At 21.6% G+C, this 19,327-nt stretch overlaps 1 protein-coding gene across 2 annotated transcripts in view; it reads left to right on the forward strand.

Annotated features, from left to right (window-relative positions):
• LOC117183124 (enhancer of polycomb homolog 1) overlaps positions 1-19,327 on the forward strand; it is a 73,338-nt gene that overhangs the window by 10,981 nt on the left and 43,030 nt on the right. For both annotated transcript variants that reach the window (XM_033376311.1, XM_033376320.1), the window contains exons 3-4: positions 7,377-7,618; positions 13,862-14,118. In XM_033376311.1, the coding sequence (XP_033232202.1) occupies positions 7,377-7,618; positions 13,862-14,118 (499 nt within the window). The remainder of the gene's footprint in view (positions 1-7,376; positions 7,619-13,861; positions 14,119-19,327) is intronic.

Genomic DNA, 19,327 nt, shown 5'->3' on the forward strand with positions numbered 1-19,327 from the left:
AGTGGCCGCCAGGTTTCGTATTTTCGTGTACAACGTTACCGGCTGATGCCGTTGGAATTGATTGTTAAAATATATTTTTTTACATCTTTTATTGTTAAGCTTCGTACTTAAACGTAGTTTTCTTTCGGTTCTTGCATTTCTCAAAGTTTGAGACTGATATTTTATGTACAAAAAAAGTTCGAAAGTTCAAAAAATGTTGAGGTTCAGAAAAAAGATGAAATAATTTTCAGTGAAGTTCCTACTAAAATGCAGTACCTAAACGTACTTTATTTTACTCTAATACATTTCCCAAAGTTTCAGCTCGATATTTTACTTACAAAAAAAGTTCTTAGGTTCAAAAAAACATTCAGTGAACTGAAAAACTGTGGTCGGTAATATAGGTATTTAGCTGTGTCACATGCCCTTAAGAGAATAACAAAAACAACATTTTTTTGAGATTCTTAGGGAAGTTGAAAATGACTTATTATGAAAAATAAATTTTAAGAGAATATTTAAAAAGGTTTGAAAAGATTTCCAAAAATGTTAAAAAATAAATCTTGAAGATTTTAAGGAAATATTTAAGCGAAATAATTGTTTAAACAATTTATTATTATTAATAATATTTTCTTTGATTATTGCAAAAAAATTGCGGTTTTTTCTTAAACATTCCGCTTTTTGTCCACTTTTCACTCATCGTGAAGTAATAATTAATGCAATTTAGCAAATGTCATTTTGTTAACAAATTATTATAGTTAATAACTTCAATTTTGAATTTTTGAATTCAATTTTGAAATTTTTAATTAAAAAAAAGATTAATTATTGAATATTTAGCAATATTTGAATTTTTATTTAAGACAAGTAAATTGAAACCAAATGTTTAAAAGTAAAGAATCTTCAACTGAATTGTTGGACATAGAAAGCCTGGAATCGTTAAAATTTCGAAGAACCTTTAAACTTTGAACGTTACAATTTTAATTGTTGTATGTGAAAAATGCTTAATTTGTAAGTGAAATTTTTTAATTTTGATGTATAATTTACAAATAAACATTAGTAGAAAAAATTTGAGTAATTTTAAGAGATATTTAGGAGTTTGAAAAAGATTAAAAATTATCATGCAAATTTGAGAAAGTTATCTTAAAATCTTCTAGAAAATTTTGTTAAAATCTTTGAAAATCTTTTTATATATTCTCTTAAAATAATTTTTCAAAATGAAAAGTTATTCTTAATTTTCCTAGAAATCTTAAGAAAAGTTTTTTATTCTTTTGAAATTCTTTTCGAAATTCTAGAAAAAAATTCAATTCATTTTGACAGATATTTAGAAGATCTGAAAAAAATTCCGAAATAATTTTAAATTTAAAACAACTTATAGATTTCTCAAGATTTTGAAATAAAGTTTTGAAACTTTCCAAGGATGTTTAAACTATTTAAAAAGAAAATTATTGAATTTCTAATTTAAGAAGTGTTCAGTTACATTTTTTCCATTTTTTTTTTTTTTAATTTCATTGATCGTGAAAAATGTTTGCGAACCGGGAAATGACCTGGAATTTATTTCGTCGATTAAAACGGCCACCCTGAATTAATTCGTCTTTTTTGAATAAAAAATCGATTATCTGATTTAAAGTTCAACTACTTTGTAAACAAGTTATTTTTTTTATGAATAAAAATGCATAATTATTGTTAAAAATTAAATTATTTGATTATAAATGAACACTTATGGTAAACATTCTACTTTTTTTTAAAGGAAATTTATCTTTTTGGCTTGAAAAATCAATAATTTGGTAGAAAATTAGACTGTTTGGTAGAAAATTCAACTTTTTTGCAGTTCAAAATGAAACTAATTTTTTTTTTCAAATTAATTTTCCTCAATAAAAATTTAACTATACGATTCTTGGTTAAAAATCGATCTTTTTTAGTTTAAAAATTCCACTATTTATTTGAAAAGAATTCTGAAAAATCGCAACCATTGTTCAAAAAATGTTGTTAACAATTTATGTAATTTGTTGAAAATTCGACTTTCTGGCAGAAAATGCAACTATTTGATAACAAATTTATGTATTTTATTGAAAATTCATATTTCTAAGTTGAAAATGCAACTGTTTGACCAAGAATTCGTCTCTTTGGTTTGAAAATTCCTCCGTCTTTTTTGGTTGAAAAGTCGATTATCTGATTTGAAATTGAACCAATTTGTACAAAAATGTTTTTTTTTTCTTACTTTTTTATTAAGAATTCATAATTATAGTTAAAAATTCAATTATTTGCTTTCAAGTGCAATTTGATGTGAAAAATTATAGTTTTTTGTAGAAAATTCATTTTTTCTGCGTGAAACTTCAACACTTTGGTAGAAAATTGAACTTTTGGGTTACAAAATCAACATTTTTTGGGGTTGAAACTTAACAATTTGGTAGTAAATTAAACTTTTTGGTTGCAAAATCCTATTCTTGAGTTGAAAATTAAATTTTTTTGTAGAGAATTCGTCTTTTTGGATTTAAAATTAAATAATTTTATTGAAAATTCATGTATTTTGTTTTAAAAAAAAATCGTATTTTTGGGTAGAAAAATAATCTTGTTTGTTGAAAATTCAACTTTTTAGTTAAAAATTCATATATTTTTTTAAAAAGTCATATTTTTGGATAGAAAATTATATTTATCGTTAAAAAAAAAACATTTTTTCCGAATTTAAAAAACCACTGTTTTCTTGAAAATTCATCTTTTTACCCTAAAAAATTTACTCTTTTGTTGAATATTCCTCTTTCTCGGTTGAAAATGAACTTTTTTTTATGGAAATTTAAGTGCCTTCTAAAAAGTGTGTCTTTTTATCTTGAAAATTCAAATATTTGATTGAATTTTAATCGTTTTTGTTTGAAAATTGGATAATTTAATTGAAAATATATCTTTTTTTGCTGAAAATTTAACTCTGAAACGAAATAATTGGAGTTTTAAGGAATTCGAGAGGTATTGATTAAAAAATAAATATTTGATTGCAAAACTTGAAGAAATACGTATCGTTTCATTTTCTCGAAAAAAATAACATATTTTCTTGGCTACCGATTGAATGATTGTAAAATGATTCATTGAGATTATATCTTATTTGATGACTGTAGTCTGACGTGTTGGAATGTCTCGCGCATAAAAACTAGATTAAAAACAAAGTTTTATTATTATTTTTTTTTGTTAATACTTTTGAAAAACGAGTGTTCACCTTTTTAACTATTTATTCTTGGATTTAATCAATTATTAATTAAAAAATAATTTTCTCCAATGGATTAATGGATTCTTTCTTATAAATTGAAACTGCATAATTCTAGAAAATCTCTTGAAAGCTGTATATAACTATTTTGCTGGAAAATAATATATTTTTTTAATTAATTGAACTAAAGATTGAACTATCTAAGTTTTGGTTAAAAATGACCTTATTAGTTGAAAATTCTTTCGAAATTGGAACTATTTTTTAATTGAAAATGCATCTATTCCAATTTGAATATTTCATTATTTAAATTAGAAATTTATATCTTTGATTAAACAATAATTTTTTTAGCTGAAAATAGAACTATTCAATTTTTTATTTTACGAATCCCAGTTTTTATTTAAAAATTTAACTGTTTGATTGAAACTTTACTTTTTGTTTAGATCAAAATTTAAGTATTTTGTTAAAAATTCGTCACTTTTTGAAAAAATTCATCTTCCTTTTTGGAAATTAATTTTGTCGTTTGAAAACTCATTATTTTAGTTTAAAATTCATCTTTTTGGTTGGAAAATAAAACTGATTGGTTGAAAGTTAAACTCATTTGTTCAAAAAAAATTTTTTTTTTTCAAAATTAATGTATTACATTTGAAAAATGATTTTTTAAAGTTAAAAAATCGTTTCTTTTTTGTTTGTAGAAATTAATCTTTTCGGTTAAAAATTCAATTTTTGGTTGAAAATGCAATTATTTTAGTCAAAAATTAATTCTTTGCTTTAAAAATACAACTATTTTATTTTTTTTTAACTGAAAATGTAACGATACCAAATGAAAATTTAATCATTTTAGTTCAAAATTCAACTCTGATTTATAATTTAACTATTGGTTTGGAAATTCATATTTTTTGTTGAAAATTCGTATTTTAGCGCAGAAAATTAATCTTTTTTTTTATAAAATTCAACTATTTAGTTACAAATTTATCTATTTTGTTGAAAATTCGTCTTCTGTGGCAGAGAATTAATCTTCTTGGTTGAAAATTGAACTATTTGGATAAAACCGTATATTTTTCGTTGATGATTCATCTCTTTTGGTAGAAAAATAATCTTTTTGGTTCGAAAATTCAACAGTTTGGTAGAAAATCGAATTATTTTGTAGAAAATTAGTTTCATATTTATTGAAATTTAAAAATGCATTTTTTTAAGTTTAAAATAACAACTATTTCTTTGAAAGTTTGGATAATTTGTTGAAAAATCGCCTGTGAGGTCGAAAATTAATCTTCTTGGTTAAAAATTCAACTATGTATTTGGTTAAAAATTTATATTTTTTTATTGAGAATTCGTTTTTTAGTATATAGAAAATTAATTCTTTTGTCCTGAAAATTCAACAAATTTGGTAGAAAATCTTTTTTTTTTTAGAAATTCGTTTTTTGTTTTGTAAAATGTAAAAATTAAAATTTTTTAGTTTACAAAAATTCAACTACATATTTATTTGAAAATTTAGGTGATTTTTTGAAAAATTGTATTTTTGGTAGAAAATTAATCTTCTTGGTTGAAAATTTAACTTTTTGGTTAAACATTCACGTATTTTGTTGAAAATTCATATTTTTGGGTAGAAAATTAATCTTCTTGGTTAAAAATGTAACTTTTTAGTTGAAAATTCTTTTGATTTTTTCAAAATTCATTTTTTTTTGCAGAAAATTTAATTATTTTGTTCAAAATTCGTGTTTTAGTTGAATTCAATAAGTTGAAAATTAGTTTTTTTTAATAATAACTTTGTATACAGAAAATGCATCTATATCATTTTTGGTTGAAGAATTATCTTTTTTAGTTGAATTTTCAACTATTTTGGTAGAAAATTCAACTGTTTTATTAAAAATTAAACTGTTTTTGAAAAAATACCTATTTGGTGAAAAACTTAACTTTTTTGTTGGAAGTTCATAATTACGGGTTGAAAATGAAACTTTTTTGTGGAAATTTCATGTATTTTATTCAACATTCATCTTTTGCAGCAGAAAATTAATTTTATTTTTTGAAAAATCTTCATTTAGATTGAGAATTTAACTATTTTGTTAATACATCCATTTAATTTTTTGTGAAAAAATGTATCATTTTTAGTTGGAAATTCAACTGTTTTGTGATAAATTAAACAATTTATTTGAAAAATTAACTATTTTGTAAAAAACTTCACCTTTTTTGTGGATAGTCCATATTTTTGGGTGAAAAATTCAAATTTTTCGTGGAAAATTCATGTATTTTATCTAAAATTCTTTTTTTTTAAGTGGAAAATTAAATTTATTTTTTGATAAATCTTCACCTTTATTGAGGGATAAACTATTTTGTTCAAAATTCATGTTTTTCAGTTGAATTCAATCAGTTGATTAACTATTTGGTAACAAAAACTGTAATTTTTTGTTGAATATTCATAGTTTTTAGTGGAAAACTTATGTATTTTGTTGAAAATTCGTTTTTGAGCAGAAAACGAAATTTTTTTTAATCTTCATTTTTATTGAGGATTAAAATATTTTGATCAAAATTCGTCTTTGTTGAATTGAATAAGTTGAAAATCAGTTTTTTTTTTAATATTAATTTTTTTCACAGAAAATGCATCTATTTCATTTTTCGTTTAAAAAAATCTCTTTTAGTTGCAAATTCAACTATTTTGGTTGAAAATTCAACTGTTTTGTGAAAAATTAAACTATTTATTTGAAAAATGAACTATTTGGTGCATTTATAGTAATTAATATAAATATAAATACTTCTAATGAATAAAAATAATTAGTTAATTTTATAAAATTAATATGTCATATTGAAATTATTAATTTATTAAATTTTTTTTTGTTATTCCTCAAATAAAACCTCTAAATTGATTATTTTTATTATTATATTTCACAATTTCATTCATTTTTATAAATAATAATTTATATTTTTTTAATTATAAATTTTTTTAAAATAATAAAATGTTCACTAATATTTTAAATATATAAATATATAAGAGCGGAAAACTCATGTATTTTGTTAAAAATTAGTTTCTTAGCAGAAAATTAAATTTTTTGTTTGAAAAATCTTCATTTTTATGGAGGATTAAACTATTTTATTCAAAATTCGTCTTAGTTGAATTCAATCAGTTGCAAAATACTTTTTTTTTTAAATAATAATTGTTTTAACAGAAAATGCATTAATTTCCTTTTTTGTTAAAACATTCTCTGTTTTAGTTAAAAATGGACTTATTTTGGTAGAAAATTCAATTGTTTTGTGAAAAATTAAACAATTTATTTGAAAAATTAACTATTTCGTGAAAAATTTAACTTTTGTAAAAATTCCATATTTTTGGGTGAAAAATTCATTATTTTGTTCAAGATTCGTCTTTTTCAGCAGAAAATTAATTTTATTTTTTGAAAAATCTTTATTCGGGGTGAGAATTTAACTACTTTGTTAAATTTCGTATTTTTTAGTTAAATTTAATCAGTTTAAACAAATAATAATTGTTTAAAGCCCAAAATGCATCTATTTCACTTTTTGCGGAAAAAATATCTTTTTTAGTTGAAAACTGAACTATTTTGGTAGAAAATTCAACTGTTTTGTGAAAAATCAAACTATTTTTTGGAAAAATTAACTATTTAATGAGAAACGTCACTTTTTTGAAGAAAGTCCATATGTTCGGGTGAAAAATTCATTATTTTGTGCAAGATTCGTCTTTTTCAGCAGAAAATTAATTTTATTTTTTGAAAAATCTTCATTTAGGGTGAGAATTTAAAAACTTTGTTAATAATTCGTGTTTTAGTTAAATTTAGCCTACTGAAAATAATTATTTTTTAATATTAATTTTTTAACTAAAAATATAACTTTTCAATTTTTAGTTAGAAACTTATATATTTTAGTTAAAAATCAATCTCTCTTTATTGAAAATTGAATTCTTGGTGAAAATTCATTTTTGTAGGTTTAAAATTCAACTATTTTGTTAAATGATTATTTTTTATTTGAAAATTTAACTATTTTCTTCAAAATTCGTGCTTTTGCATTGAAAATTCATACATGCATACATGAAATACGAAATATTAAAATTTTCGTTAAGAATTAATCTTTTTTTTTTTTTAAATCTTTTCTTTTGTTGTTTAAAAATTCAAATATTTAAAAAAAGAAATAGCGTCCTAATGGGCTGCGAAAATCCTTGTTTGAAGGCTACTTTGACCAATTTTTGATGATAAAAAAATTTGTTTAGCCTTTGCGATGGAGCAAGACATCCCCGACTACGATATGGATTCTGAAGACGAGAGATGGGTTGGAGCTCAAAGTCGAAAAATGGATTTGACCCCCTTCCAATTCGAGGAGATGATGGATCGACTCGAAAAAAGTTCGGGGCAGACTGTTGTCACTCTTAACGAAGCCAAGGCACTTTTGAAAGAGGATGACGATCTTATCATTGCAGTTTTTGACTATTGGCTCAATAAACGTCTCAAAACTGTGAGTCCCGCCATTTTATATATGCCAAAATTAATTTAAATTATTTTTAATTTATCCTTTTTTTTCATTTTCTCTGGTTTGTATAAAATTTTTCAGAAAAGAAAATGAAACTTTTCGATTTGAGGAGAAAAATAATTATGAATACAAATGACATATTTCGAATAAATATTTATTTCTTTTTTAAGTTTCTGAATACCCAAGTTCAAGCTAAAATTAGATTCTGAGATCTGAAAGGTTCTTGAAAAAATTTAAAAAGATTTTTTCAGATTTCTGATGTGTCAAAAAAAAAAATGGTAAATTCTAAAGACATTTATTTTTTTATTTTATAGGATTTTACAAAATATCAGGAAAAATTCGAGTTAGCTTAAATGTTGTCTAGGACTTTTAGATGTTTGGAAGAAATAAAAGAATATTTTGATCATTTTTCGAAAATTTTTCTGAGGTTACAAATATTTTAAACTTTTTAAAAATGTTTCAATTTCCTCTAAAATTCATTTTTTAAAATTAAAATTGTATTCGAATATTTCCTAAAAATTTTTTTCAATTCCGAACATTTGAAATGTTTGGAAATCGTTTTAAATATTCCCTTACATTTAATGTTTTGAAATAAAAAAAAAATTATTTTCCCAGGACTTTTAAGGAAATTGTGTTATTCTCTTGAAACCTTTTAAATGCTTTTGCATCTTTTAAAGTTCAAAATTTAATTTTGAATATTTTGCAATCTTCTAAATGTCTCTTGAAATAACACGATTTTTTTATAATTTAATTTATTAAGAAAGATATTTTTTAACTTCTTATAGCATCTATATCTTCTAAAGGTATTTTAAAAATATTTTAATATTTCCCCAAATTAGTTTAAAATTCGGAAAAATTAGAAAAATTTCCCTAAAATCTTTTGAGATTCTCTGGAAATCTTTCAAAATTCTTAAAAAGCTTATTTTTTTACGAAATTAGAGATTTAATTAAATTTTCGAAACATTTAAAAGTTTTCATTGTTATTGAGTCGTTTAAAACTTGTAAAATATTTTTAATTCTTTTTGAAAATTTTAGAAAATAGATTTTAATTTTGTTGAAATATTTTTTTAATTTTCTCTTCGAATTAATTTATAAAAAAAATAAATAAAACCATTTAAACATCCGTGAATCTTCAGATTTTTTAAAATCTACATTTGTTAAAAATTTGTTATAATCTTTTTAAGTTTATCATTGTTTTCAAATATTTGTAAAACTTGTAAATAATTCTTAAACTTACTCGAATCATTTCTAAAATTTTGTTATCTCTCAAAATTCGAAAATTATGAAAAATTTTGCTTTAAAATTTTATACTTTATGTATCGAAATTTTAGAAAATCTTTCTGAGATTTAAAATATTTTTAATCTCTTTAAAATCTCATAAATCCCTTAATATATTTTAAATTAGAAATTTTCATCAAATTTTGAAATATCGTTAAAAATTTAAAAATTTGCCCTAAAATATTTTCTATCTTGATAAATCTTTCGAAATATTTTGAAATTTTCTTCAAAAATTCATTTTTCAATACAAGATATTATTTCATGTTTTCCCAGGAATTTTAACAAAAATGTTGTATCCTCAGAAAACCTTTAAAATGCTTTTAAAGCCTTTTTTATCTTTAAAAATCTGCATTAAAAAAATTATTTTAAATCTTTTAAAGTTTAAAATTATTTTTGAATCTTTTCAAATTTTCTAAATATCTCTTGAATTTAATCGAATTAAAAAAAAATTAATCTTGTTTAATTGAAATCGCTTGAAATTTTCGGAAATCTTTTTTAATTTTCTCTCAAATTTATTTTTCAAAACTGAAACATCATTTAAAATTTCCCTATTTTATATTCCCTTATTTTTGTTGTATTTTTATTGTTTTTATCGTTTTAAAATAATTTTTATAAAATTTCCTAAAATTGCAAAGTTGCACATTTTTGCTTGGAAATCTCTTACATTTTTTTTTCTAGTTTTAGGAAATAATTTCAAGCGTTTTAAAATCTTTTTCCATTTTATTTGAGAATTATTTTTACAAAATCATTTGAAATTTTCCTTCATATACTTTTTAATTTCTTTACATTCTTTTGAATTCCTTTCAATTAGTTTCAATTTCTTTAAATTATTTTCAATTCCTTTAAATTCGTTCGAATCCCTTTTAATTATTTTGGATTCCTTTCAATTCTTTTGAATTTCTTTAAATTCTTTTGAATTCCTTTAAATTCTTTTGAATTCCTTTGAAATCTCCTAAACTATTTTCAAACCTGTTGAGCTCAGTTAATTTCTCATTTTTAATTTTTTAATTGTTTTCAATTGAGCTGATTTTTTTTTTAATCAATCGTGAATTTTTATAAATTTCATCGAATGTTTCTCATTTCCGTTAAATTTCTCTAAATTCAGTCCCAATTTTATTGAAATAAGTTGAATTTTTGGGATTTTTTCAATTTTTTCGAATAGATTTAAATTTAAATAAATTTTTTTCCCAATTTTATTAATTTATCATGTATTTCTCTAAAATCACGCGGAATCTTAATAAATTTCATCAAATTCTTTGCAATTCTCTCGCATTTTTTTAATTCTCCTAAGCCTACTCAATTCCATGGATTAATTAATTAATTAATCATCAACAATCCTTCTCATTTCCCTTAAATTTCTCTAAATTCACTCCAATTTTACTGAAATCAATTTAATTTTTGGAATTTATGGCATTTTTCCAATTAATTTGATTTCTTTTAAATTTAGATTAAATTTTTTCGAAGTCATATGAATTTCCTCCTGGGTTCGTTAAAACTCTCGTGGAATCCCGATCAATTTAATCAAATTCTTTAATTTTTTTGCAGTTAGGACAAAGAATAATTATTTTATATTTAGCAAAATTTGATTTTATTTGAGAAGAGTAAATTTGGAACCAAAAATTTAAAAGTAAACAATTTGAAACAATTTGAAAATCTTGTTATATATTCTCTTAAAATAATTGTTAAAAATGAAAAGTTATTTTTAATTTGCCTAGGAATCTTAAGAAAAGTTTTTTATTCTTTTGAAACCTTTCACAATTCTTGAAAAGAATCTAGTTTTTTTGTTTAAAATCTGCGAAAATCTACATTTTTTTATATCAGGCTATCATTTCAAGTTTTACATTGAGTTTGAATCTTTTCAAAACTTCTACGTATCCCTTAAAATTAATCAAATTTCGCCTACAAATAATAAATGTTTAAATAAATAATAAATGGATTTTTTTGTTAATTATACATCCAAATTGTAAAGAAATTTTCTAAAATTCGCAAGATTTTCTGAAAATTGTAGACAAAATTCCAATCATTTTGACAGATATTTAGATGTTCTGAAAAAATTTCCAAAATTATTTTTAATTTAAAACAACTTCTAGATTTTGAAATAAAATTTTGAAGCTTTCCAAGGATTTTTTAACTATTTAAAAAAAAATTGAATTTCTAATTTAAGAAGTGTTCAGTTAAACATTTTTCAATATTTGATGTTTCTAGCTTAAAATTTCTTAAAATTATATAATTTTGACAATTTTAAAGTTCATTAATTGATTTTTGAATTTAGAGCATTCAAAATTATAGCGTGGATTTCTATTTTTTTTTATTGAAAAATGTTAGTAACTTAAATTTTTATACGCGTAAATTATTAAGCATTTGAATACAAAATTGTTTAATTAAAAACTTTTAAATTTCAATTTTAAAAGTTCAAAGTTTAACAGTTCCACTTTGATTGCTTTCATTTAAAGCTCAGTTTTTATTACCTAAATTGGACATTTTTTTAGCCTTAGTGTTCCATTTTTTAAATTTTATTGACCTTGAAAAATGTTTGCGAACTGGGAAATGACCGGGAATTTATTTCGTCGATTAAAACGACCACCTTGTTTATCTTTCAAAGTAGAAAAAACGTTTTTTTTTGTTTTTTTTTGTTAGAAATAAATTAGTACATTAAAAAAATTTAATTTGTATATACGACACTGTTTTATTCCGCTTATAAAATATTCTATGGTAAAAATATAAGATTAAAATGATGGTATTTGAATATTAATGATTTGAAATGAAAAATTAGTAGAAAAATCAGAGAATTTTGAAAATGTCATGCGTCTAAGGTCTTGAGCTACAAAATAATTTATATTCATCTGTTAATATAACCTGAAGAATGAAAATATTTTTAAAAATCATAAATTCTTTCACAAAAAAAAAAAAAAAAAAAAGATTCAACTTCAACCAGGAAGAGTTTTACAAAGCCAATTTAATTTTGAAACAAGGAAGACGAATTTTCAACTAAAAATACAACTTCTCTAACAAATGAGGATTTTTACACCAAAAGGATTGATTTTCTATCCAAAAATACAAGTGTTCAATAAATCAGTTAAAATTTTGATAAGAAAGGATTACTTGTTAAGAAAATATTTGAATTTCGAATAATTCTAAAATAAAAATATAATTTTTTTGCAAATAAAAATAATTATCTTTCAATGAAAAAGGATCAATTTTGACCCAAAGAAGATGATTTTTCAACAAAACAGTTGAGTTTTCAACCAAATAGTCGAATTTTTAATCAATAGATGAATTTTTAGTCAAAAAGTCATATTTTTTGTTAGCAAATAGTTGAATTTTACATCCAGAAAGACGATTTTTTAATCAAAAGAGAATTTTCAATCCAAAAAGGATGGATTTTCGACAAAAAAGATGACTAACAAAATAGTTGAATTCAGATTAATTCTGAAAAAGAAATATAATACTTTTTTTTTATAAAAAGCACTAACTTTTAAGCAAAATAGATTTTTTGAACCAAGTGGTTAGTTTTAAACAAAAATAGGTGACTTTTTAAGAATCTAGTTTAATTTTCAATAAAATAAATAAAGTTTCAAACAATTTGTAGAATTTTGAACTAAACACCAAAAATATAATAGTAGACTTTAAAAAAAAAATGATTAACTTTCAAATATAAAAGGTCAATTTTCAACAACTAAAAAAAAATTTCTACCAAAAGATAAATTTTCAACAAAAAAATATGACTTTTCACAAAAAGTAAGTTTTTTTTAAGTAAAAGAGATTATTTATTAAACAAAAACACAACAAAGGACTTTTCAAATGAAAAGAATTAATTTTCAATAAAAAAAGATGAATGTTCAACAAAAAAAAAAAGATTTTTCTACCAAAACATAAATTTTCATCAAAACAATATGAATTTTCTACAAAAGTATAAATTTTCGACCAAAAACGATGACTTTTTTTAAAAAATCGTTGAATTTTCACAAAAAGTATGTTTTTTAAGTAAAAGAGATTATTTATCAAACAAAAATACAACAATAGACTTTTCAAATGAAAAGAATTAATTTTCAATCAAAAAAGATGAATGTTCAACCAAAAAATATGAATTTTCAATAATAATAATGAATTTTCTGCCAAACAATATAATTTTTCGTCCAAAAACGATTACTTTTTAACAAAAGACGTAAATTTTCAATAAAATAGTTAAATGTTTAACTAAATAGTACAATTTGTAACCAAAAAGTAGAATTTTGAACCAAAAAAAATTATTCATTGAAAATTCTACTCCTTGGTTGAAAGTTGAATGAATTTTTTAAAATTTTATATTTTCTTTCGTTTAAGATTCATAATTTTTTGATAAACATTAATCTTTTTTGTTGAAAATTCAACAGTTTGCTTAACATTATTTTTTATTCTTGATTGAACATTTTTTCTTGGTAGAAAATTCAGTTTTTGGTAGAAATTTCATCTCTTTTTGGTTAAAAATGCAACTTCTTAGTAGAATATTTATCGATTTTTGGTTGAGGATTAAACTATTTTGTTGAAAATTAAAAAATTTGGTATAAAATTAAACCTTTTTTTTTTAGAAAATTCGTTTTTATCATTGTTGTTTTAATTGAAAATTAATTATTCTCAGTAGAAATTCATCTGCCTAATTTTTTGGTTAAAAATTGAACGTTTATGGTTAAAAAATGCAGACTATTCATCTATTCGTCTTGAAAAATCAACAATTTGGTAACGGATTTAACTATGTTGTAAACAATTAAATGGTTTTGTAAAAAAAATAGTTTTTATTATTATTTTTTTAAAATTGAAAATTAGTTCTCAGTGGAAATGTAAATACTTTTACATATCCTATTTAGAAATTTCCTATTTTAGAGAAAGATGTCATCCATTCACCTTTTTTGACAAAAATAGGTACTGTGATTACTTGTTTATATTTAATGACTATAATTTTGGGAATTTCAGCAACATCCGCTGTTACTGACGGTGAAAACAGAGCATCGGCTCGGTTCTGCGGTGAACAATCCTTACCTGGCGTTCAGACGAAGGACAGAGAAGATGCAAACTCGGAAAAACCGGAAAAACGACGAGACGAGTTACGAGAAAATGCTCAAGCTCCGCCGAGATCTCAGCAGAGCGGTCACTCTTCTTGAATTGGTCAAAAGACGTGAGAAAACGAAAAGGGAACATCTCCATCTAACCATTGAAGTCTACGAAAAGAGGTGCTCCTTTTTACTCGCTCTCATTTATTGAATTTCATTTTTCAATTTTCGCAAAACAGAATTTAGTCAAAAATCGAAGTGAACTTGAATTTTTAGTTTTTGCATTTAAATTTGAGGAATATTGACAGATTTCACACTTTTTTTTTAAAGGATGATACTATTTTTTTTAATTTCGAAAAAAATGACACTAAAGACACTATTTCTTTAAATATCTTTGCTAATTTGCCGACAAAAATTTGCTATTTTCAATCCAAAAATATGAGGTTTTAACGAAATAGCTGAATTTTCTACCAAATAGTTAAATTTAAAAAAAAAAAAAAGATTTTAATTTTAAATAAACAAGAGTCGAATATAAGCATACAGTTTTATTTTTAACAAACAAAAAATGATTTTTTTTTACCAAAAAAGACGAATTAACAAAATAGATTTTTAGTTTAATTTTTAACTGAAAACAATAAATAAAAATAAAACGAATGTTCTATAACACTGTTACATTTTCAACGCGGAAATACAAATTTTCAACAAAATATATACTTCAACGAACAAAGACAAAGTTTTATTTTTATTTATTTTTTCAGCAAAATAGGTAAATACTCAATTAAAATAGATTATATTTTTAATGGTCTTCCAAAATTACAAAAAATGTTAACAAAATAGATAAATTTTAAAACAAATTTTTGAAAATTTGAACTAAAAGAGATGAATTTCCAACCAATAATCAGATGGTTAAATTTTTAAATAAGAAAAATAATTTTCTAGGAGAAAAGGAAATTTTTGAACAAAATACATCAATTTTAGACCAAATTTTTGAAATTTTCAACTAAAAAAAGATGAATTCTTAACAAAAATAGTAATATTTGATATTTCAGCAGAAAAATAATTTCTTTATAAATTAAAAAAACATTGAATTTAACCAAAAATATATATATTTTCAGCAAAATAGTTGAGTATTTAAATAAAATGTAAGTATTTTTAAGAAAACACTTGGATTTTTACAAAATTAAAAAAATGTTTTACAAAATACATACATTTTAAAACAAATTTTTGAAAATTTCAACTAAGAAAAATGAATTTTCAATCAAAAATGTAATATTCGATATTTCAATTTAAAAAGATTTTAATCCCTGATTAAACAAATTTTTTTACTGATAAAAACGAATTTTCAACAAAATACATCAATTTTTTATCAGATGGTTACATTTTTAAACAAGAAAAATAATTTTCCATGAAAAAAGGAAATTTTTTAAGTAAAGTACATCCATTCTATACCAAATTTTCGAAATTTTCAACTAAAAAAGATGAAGTCTCAACAAAAATAGTAATATTTGATATTTCAACAGAAAAAGAATTTAAATTTAAATTTAAAAAAAAAAATAAAATTCAACGAAAAAATATATATTCTCTATAAAATAGTTTAGTTCTTAAATAAAATAGAAGTATTTTTGACAAAACGCTTAGATTTTTAAACAACAATTTTAATTTTCTTCGAAAAAAAAAAACGAATTTTCAACAAAATACATCAATTTTAAACCAATTTTTTGAAAATTTCAACTGAGAAAGATGAATTTCCAACCAAAAATGTAATATTAAATATTTCAATTTAAAAAGATTTTAATTTATGATAAAAGCAGAAGATGATCAACGATAAAAACGAATTTTCAACAAAATACATAAATTTTTTATCAAATGGTTAAATTTTCAAATAAGAGAAATAATTTTCGACGAAAAATAATTTTTTTTTAACGAAAGACATCAATTCTAGACCAAATTTTTGAAATTTTCAACTATAAAGGTGAAAATTCAACATAAATAGTAATATTTTATATTTAAACAGAAAAATAATTAATTTTTTAATAAAAAAAAACATTGAATGCAACGAAAAAAATCTATTTTCAACAAAAGACTTCAGTCCTCTAATAAAATATAAGTATTTTTAACAAAACACTTGCATTTTTAATCAACAATTTTAATTTTCTTCCAAATTAAAAAAAAATGTCAACAAAATACATAAATTATAAACCAAATTTTTGAAAATTTTAACAAAGAAAAATAAATTTCCAACAAAAAATGTAATATTCGATATTTCAATTTAAAAAAATGTTAATCCGTGAAAAAAAAGAAGTTTAACGTTAAAGATGAATTTTTGAACAAAATACAGACATTTTTTATCAGATGTTTAAATTTTCCAATAAGAAAAAAAAATTTTCTACGAAAAAGAAATTTTTTAAATGAAATATATCAATTCTAGACTAAATTTTTTTAATTTTTAACTAAAAACGATGAAGTCTCAATAAAATAGTAATATTCGATATTTCAACAGAAAAATAATTTAATTCTAAATTTAAAAAAACATTGGATTCAAAGAAAAAAAATATATTTTCAACAAAATAGTTGAGTCCTCAAATAAAATATAAGTATTTTTAACAACATCGTTGCATTTTTAAACAAAAAATTAATTTCAAACAAAATATATTAATTTTCAATCAAATAGTTGAGTTTTCAACCAAGAAAAATAATTTTATATATGTAAAAAAGGAACATTTTCCAACAAATAACATAAATTTTTACCTAAATGTTTTGAACAATGCATTTCGTGTGAATCCAAATTTTATATAATTAATTTTTAGTTTATATTTTGTTCGTTTCTAAACATTTTTTTATAATTATAGGAATATTGAAACTAAAAAAGATCAATTTTTAACGAAAAAATGGTATAGCTAAATTTTTATTGGGGATTAATTTTCAGATTAAAGAAATGAATTGTTTACAATAATAAGTCTCTTATTGTACTGAATAGTTGATTTTTATACCAAATTTTTGAAATTTGAGGCAAAAAATACGAATTTTCGAATTAAAATAGTGAAAAGAACAATTCATCTCCAATTAAAATTATAAATCTTCAACGAAAAAATTAAACTTTTAATAAGATAGTTCAACTTTCTACCAAGGAGTTGAATTTTCATTTTTTAAAGATGAATTTTCAATGCAAAATTTAATAGTAGATACTTGAACAGAAAATATTTCAGTTTAAACCGAATTGTTTCATTTTTAAGCCAAAAACACGAATTTTTTACAAAATATTTGAATGTTCAACCAACAATTTAATTTACAATCAGTTAAATTTTCCATAAAATAGTTACATTTCCAGTTACCAAAAAAAAAAAAATGTTTTTGACCAAATAAAATACGAATTTTATACTAAAATTATGAATCTTTAACAACAAAAATTAACTTTTAAGTAACTAGTTCAACTTTCAATTAATGAGCTGATATTTTAGTAAAAAAGTTTAAATTTAAATTTATAAACAGCGGATTTTTACGAATAAAAACCAAATAGTTGCATTTTTAACCAAAAAATTTATTTTCTACCAAAAAAATGATGAATTTTCAACAAAATACATTAATTTTCAACCAGATCGTTAAATTTTCTTCCAGATTGTTTAATTTTCGAGTCGAAAATACGAATTTACTACAAAACTTTTAAATTTTCAAGAAAAAAGTAAATTGACGACTAAGCAGTGGAATTTTCAACAAAATATTTACATTTTTAGTTAAAAAAATAATACTTTTTAACAAATAGAACACGAATTTTCAACTTTTTGATTTTTTTTTATCTAAAATAGATTAATTTTCCACCAAGAAGTTGCATTTTTAACAAACAAAAAAATATATTTTCTACCAAAAAAAGATGAATTTTTAACAAAATGCATACATTAAAAAAAAAATTGGTTAAATTTTAGACCAAATTCTTTCATTTTCGAGCCGAAAAAAATAAATTCTTTACAAACAATTTAAATCTTCAACTCTAAAATTTGAATTTTCAACAAAAAATTTATTTATAACAAATCAGTTGAGTTTCCAAAAAAATACTTAAATTTTCATTTAAAAAAAATATTTGTTGACCAAATAAAACACGATTTTGCTACTAAAATGATGAATTTTCAACAAAAATAAAAGGACTTTTAAGAAAGTACTTCCAACTTTCAACCAAGGAGTTTATATTTTAATAAAAAAAATTAATGTTCTACCCGAAAAGATAAATTTTTAACATCAAATTTACATCAATTTTTCACCAAATAGTATACATTTTCCGCCAAACTGCTTAAATTTGAAGTAAAAAATACGAATTCTCTCTAAAAAAAAAAACAATTTTTAAACAAATAAAAAAGATATTTCTTTAAAAACATTTGGTTTTAATCAATCAAATACGAATTTTCAACTAAATACTTGAATCCTTTACTAAACCCAATTATTTTTTAACCAAATTGTTTAATTTTCGAATCGAAAATGCGAAGTTTCTACAAAAAAAATTGAATTTTCAACTAAAATTTTAACCAATTAGTTGTATTTTCGATTTAAAAAAAAAAATAGATTTTCTGCCCAAAAAATATGTATTTTTAAATTTTTAACCAAATAATTGAATTTTCTATCAAATTGTTTCGTTTTCGAGCCTAAAATACGAATTTTCTAGAAAAAAATTGGAATTATCAACCCGAAAATATGAATTTGCAAAAAAAATAGTTAACTTTCAGTTAAAAAGAATAATAATTTTGGACTAAATAAAACACGAGTTTTTAACTAAAATTATGAAAACAAAAAATAAACTTTTAAGAAAGTAGTTCAACATTCAACCGTGAAGTTGATTTTTTAATAGAAAAAATGTATTTAAAATCAGAAACAGTTGGTTTTAACCAACAAATACGACTTTTTAATAAAGTACTTAAAACTTGATAAATTTTTTAGTCAAAAATACGAAGTTTCTAAACAAAAATTTCATTTAAAACCCGAAAATATGAATTTCAAACAAAAAAGTTAATTTACGAGTCAGCTGAATTTTCAAAAAGAAAAAAAATAGTTAAATTTCTTAGTTTTAAAAAACAATTTTCGAACAAAAATAAAAAAGGCTTTTATTTAAATTTAAAAACATTTGACCAAAAAAATTATTTTCTACTAGAAAAGATAAATTTTCAACCAAATACATCAATTTTCAACCTAAGAATTAAATTTTATTAAAAAAAAAAAAAGTAATTTAACTTTCAACCGCTGAGTAGACTTTTTAAATAAAAAATAACATTATTTAAAATTAAAAATACTGAAATCTTCAACGAAAATTAATTATTTGCAACCAATTAATTAAATTTTTTACCAAATTATTTTATTTTCGAGCCGAAAAAGGTTCACGCAAAAAATGTTAATTTTCAACAAAGTG

Source organism: Belonocnema kinseyi, chromosome 1 (genome assembly GCF_010883055.1).
Source record: "Belonocnema kinseyi isolate 2016_QV_RU_SX_M_011 chromosome 1, B_treatae_v1, whole genome shotgun sequence".
Lineage (NCBI taxonomy): Eukaryota > Metazoa > Arthropoda > Insecta > Hymenoptera > Cynipidae > Belonocnema > Belonocnema kinseyi.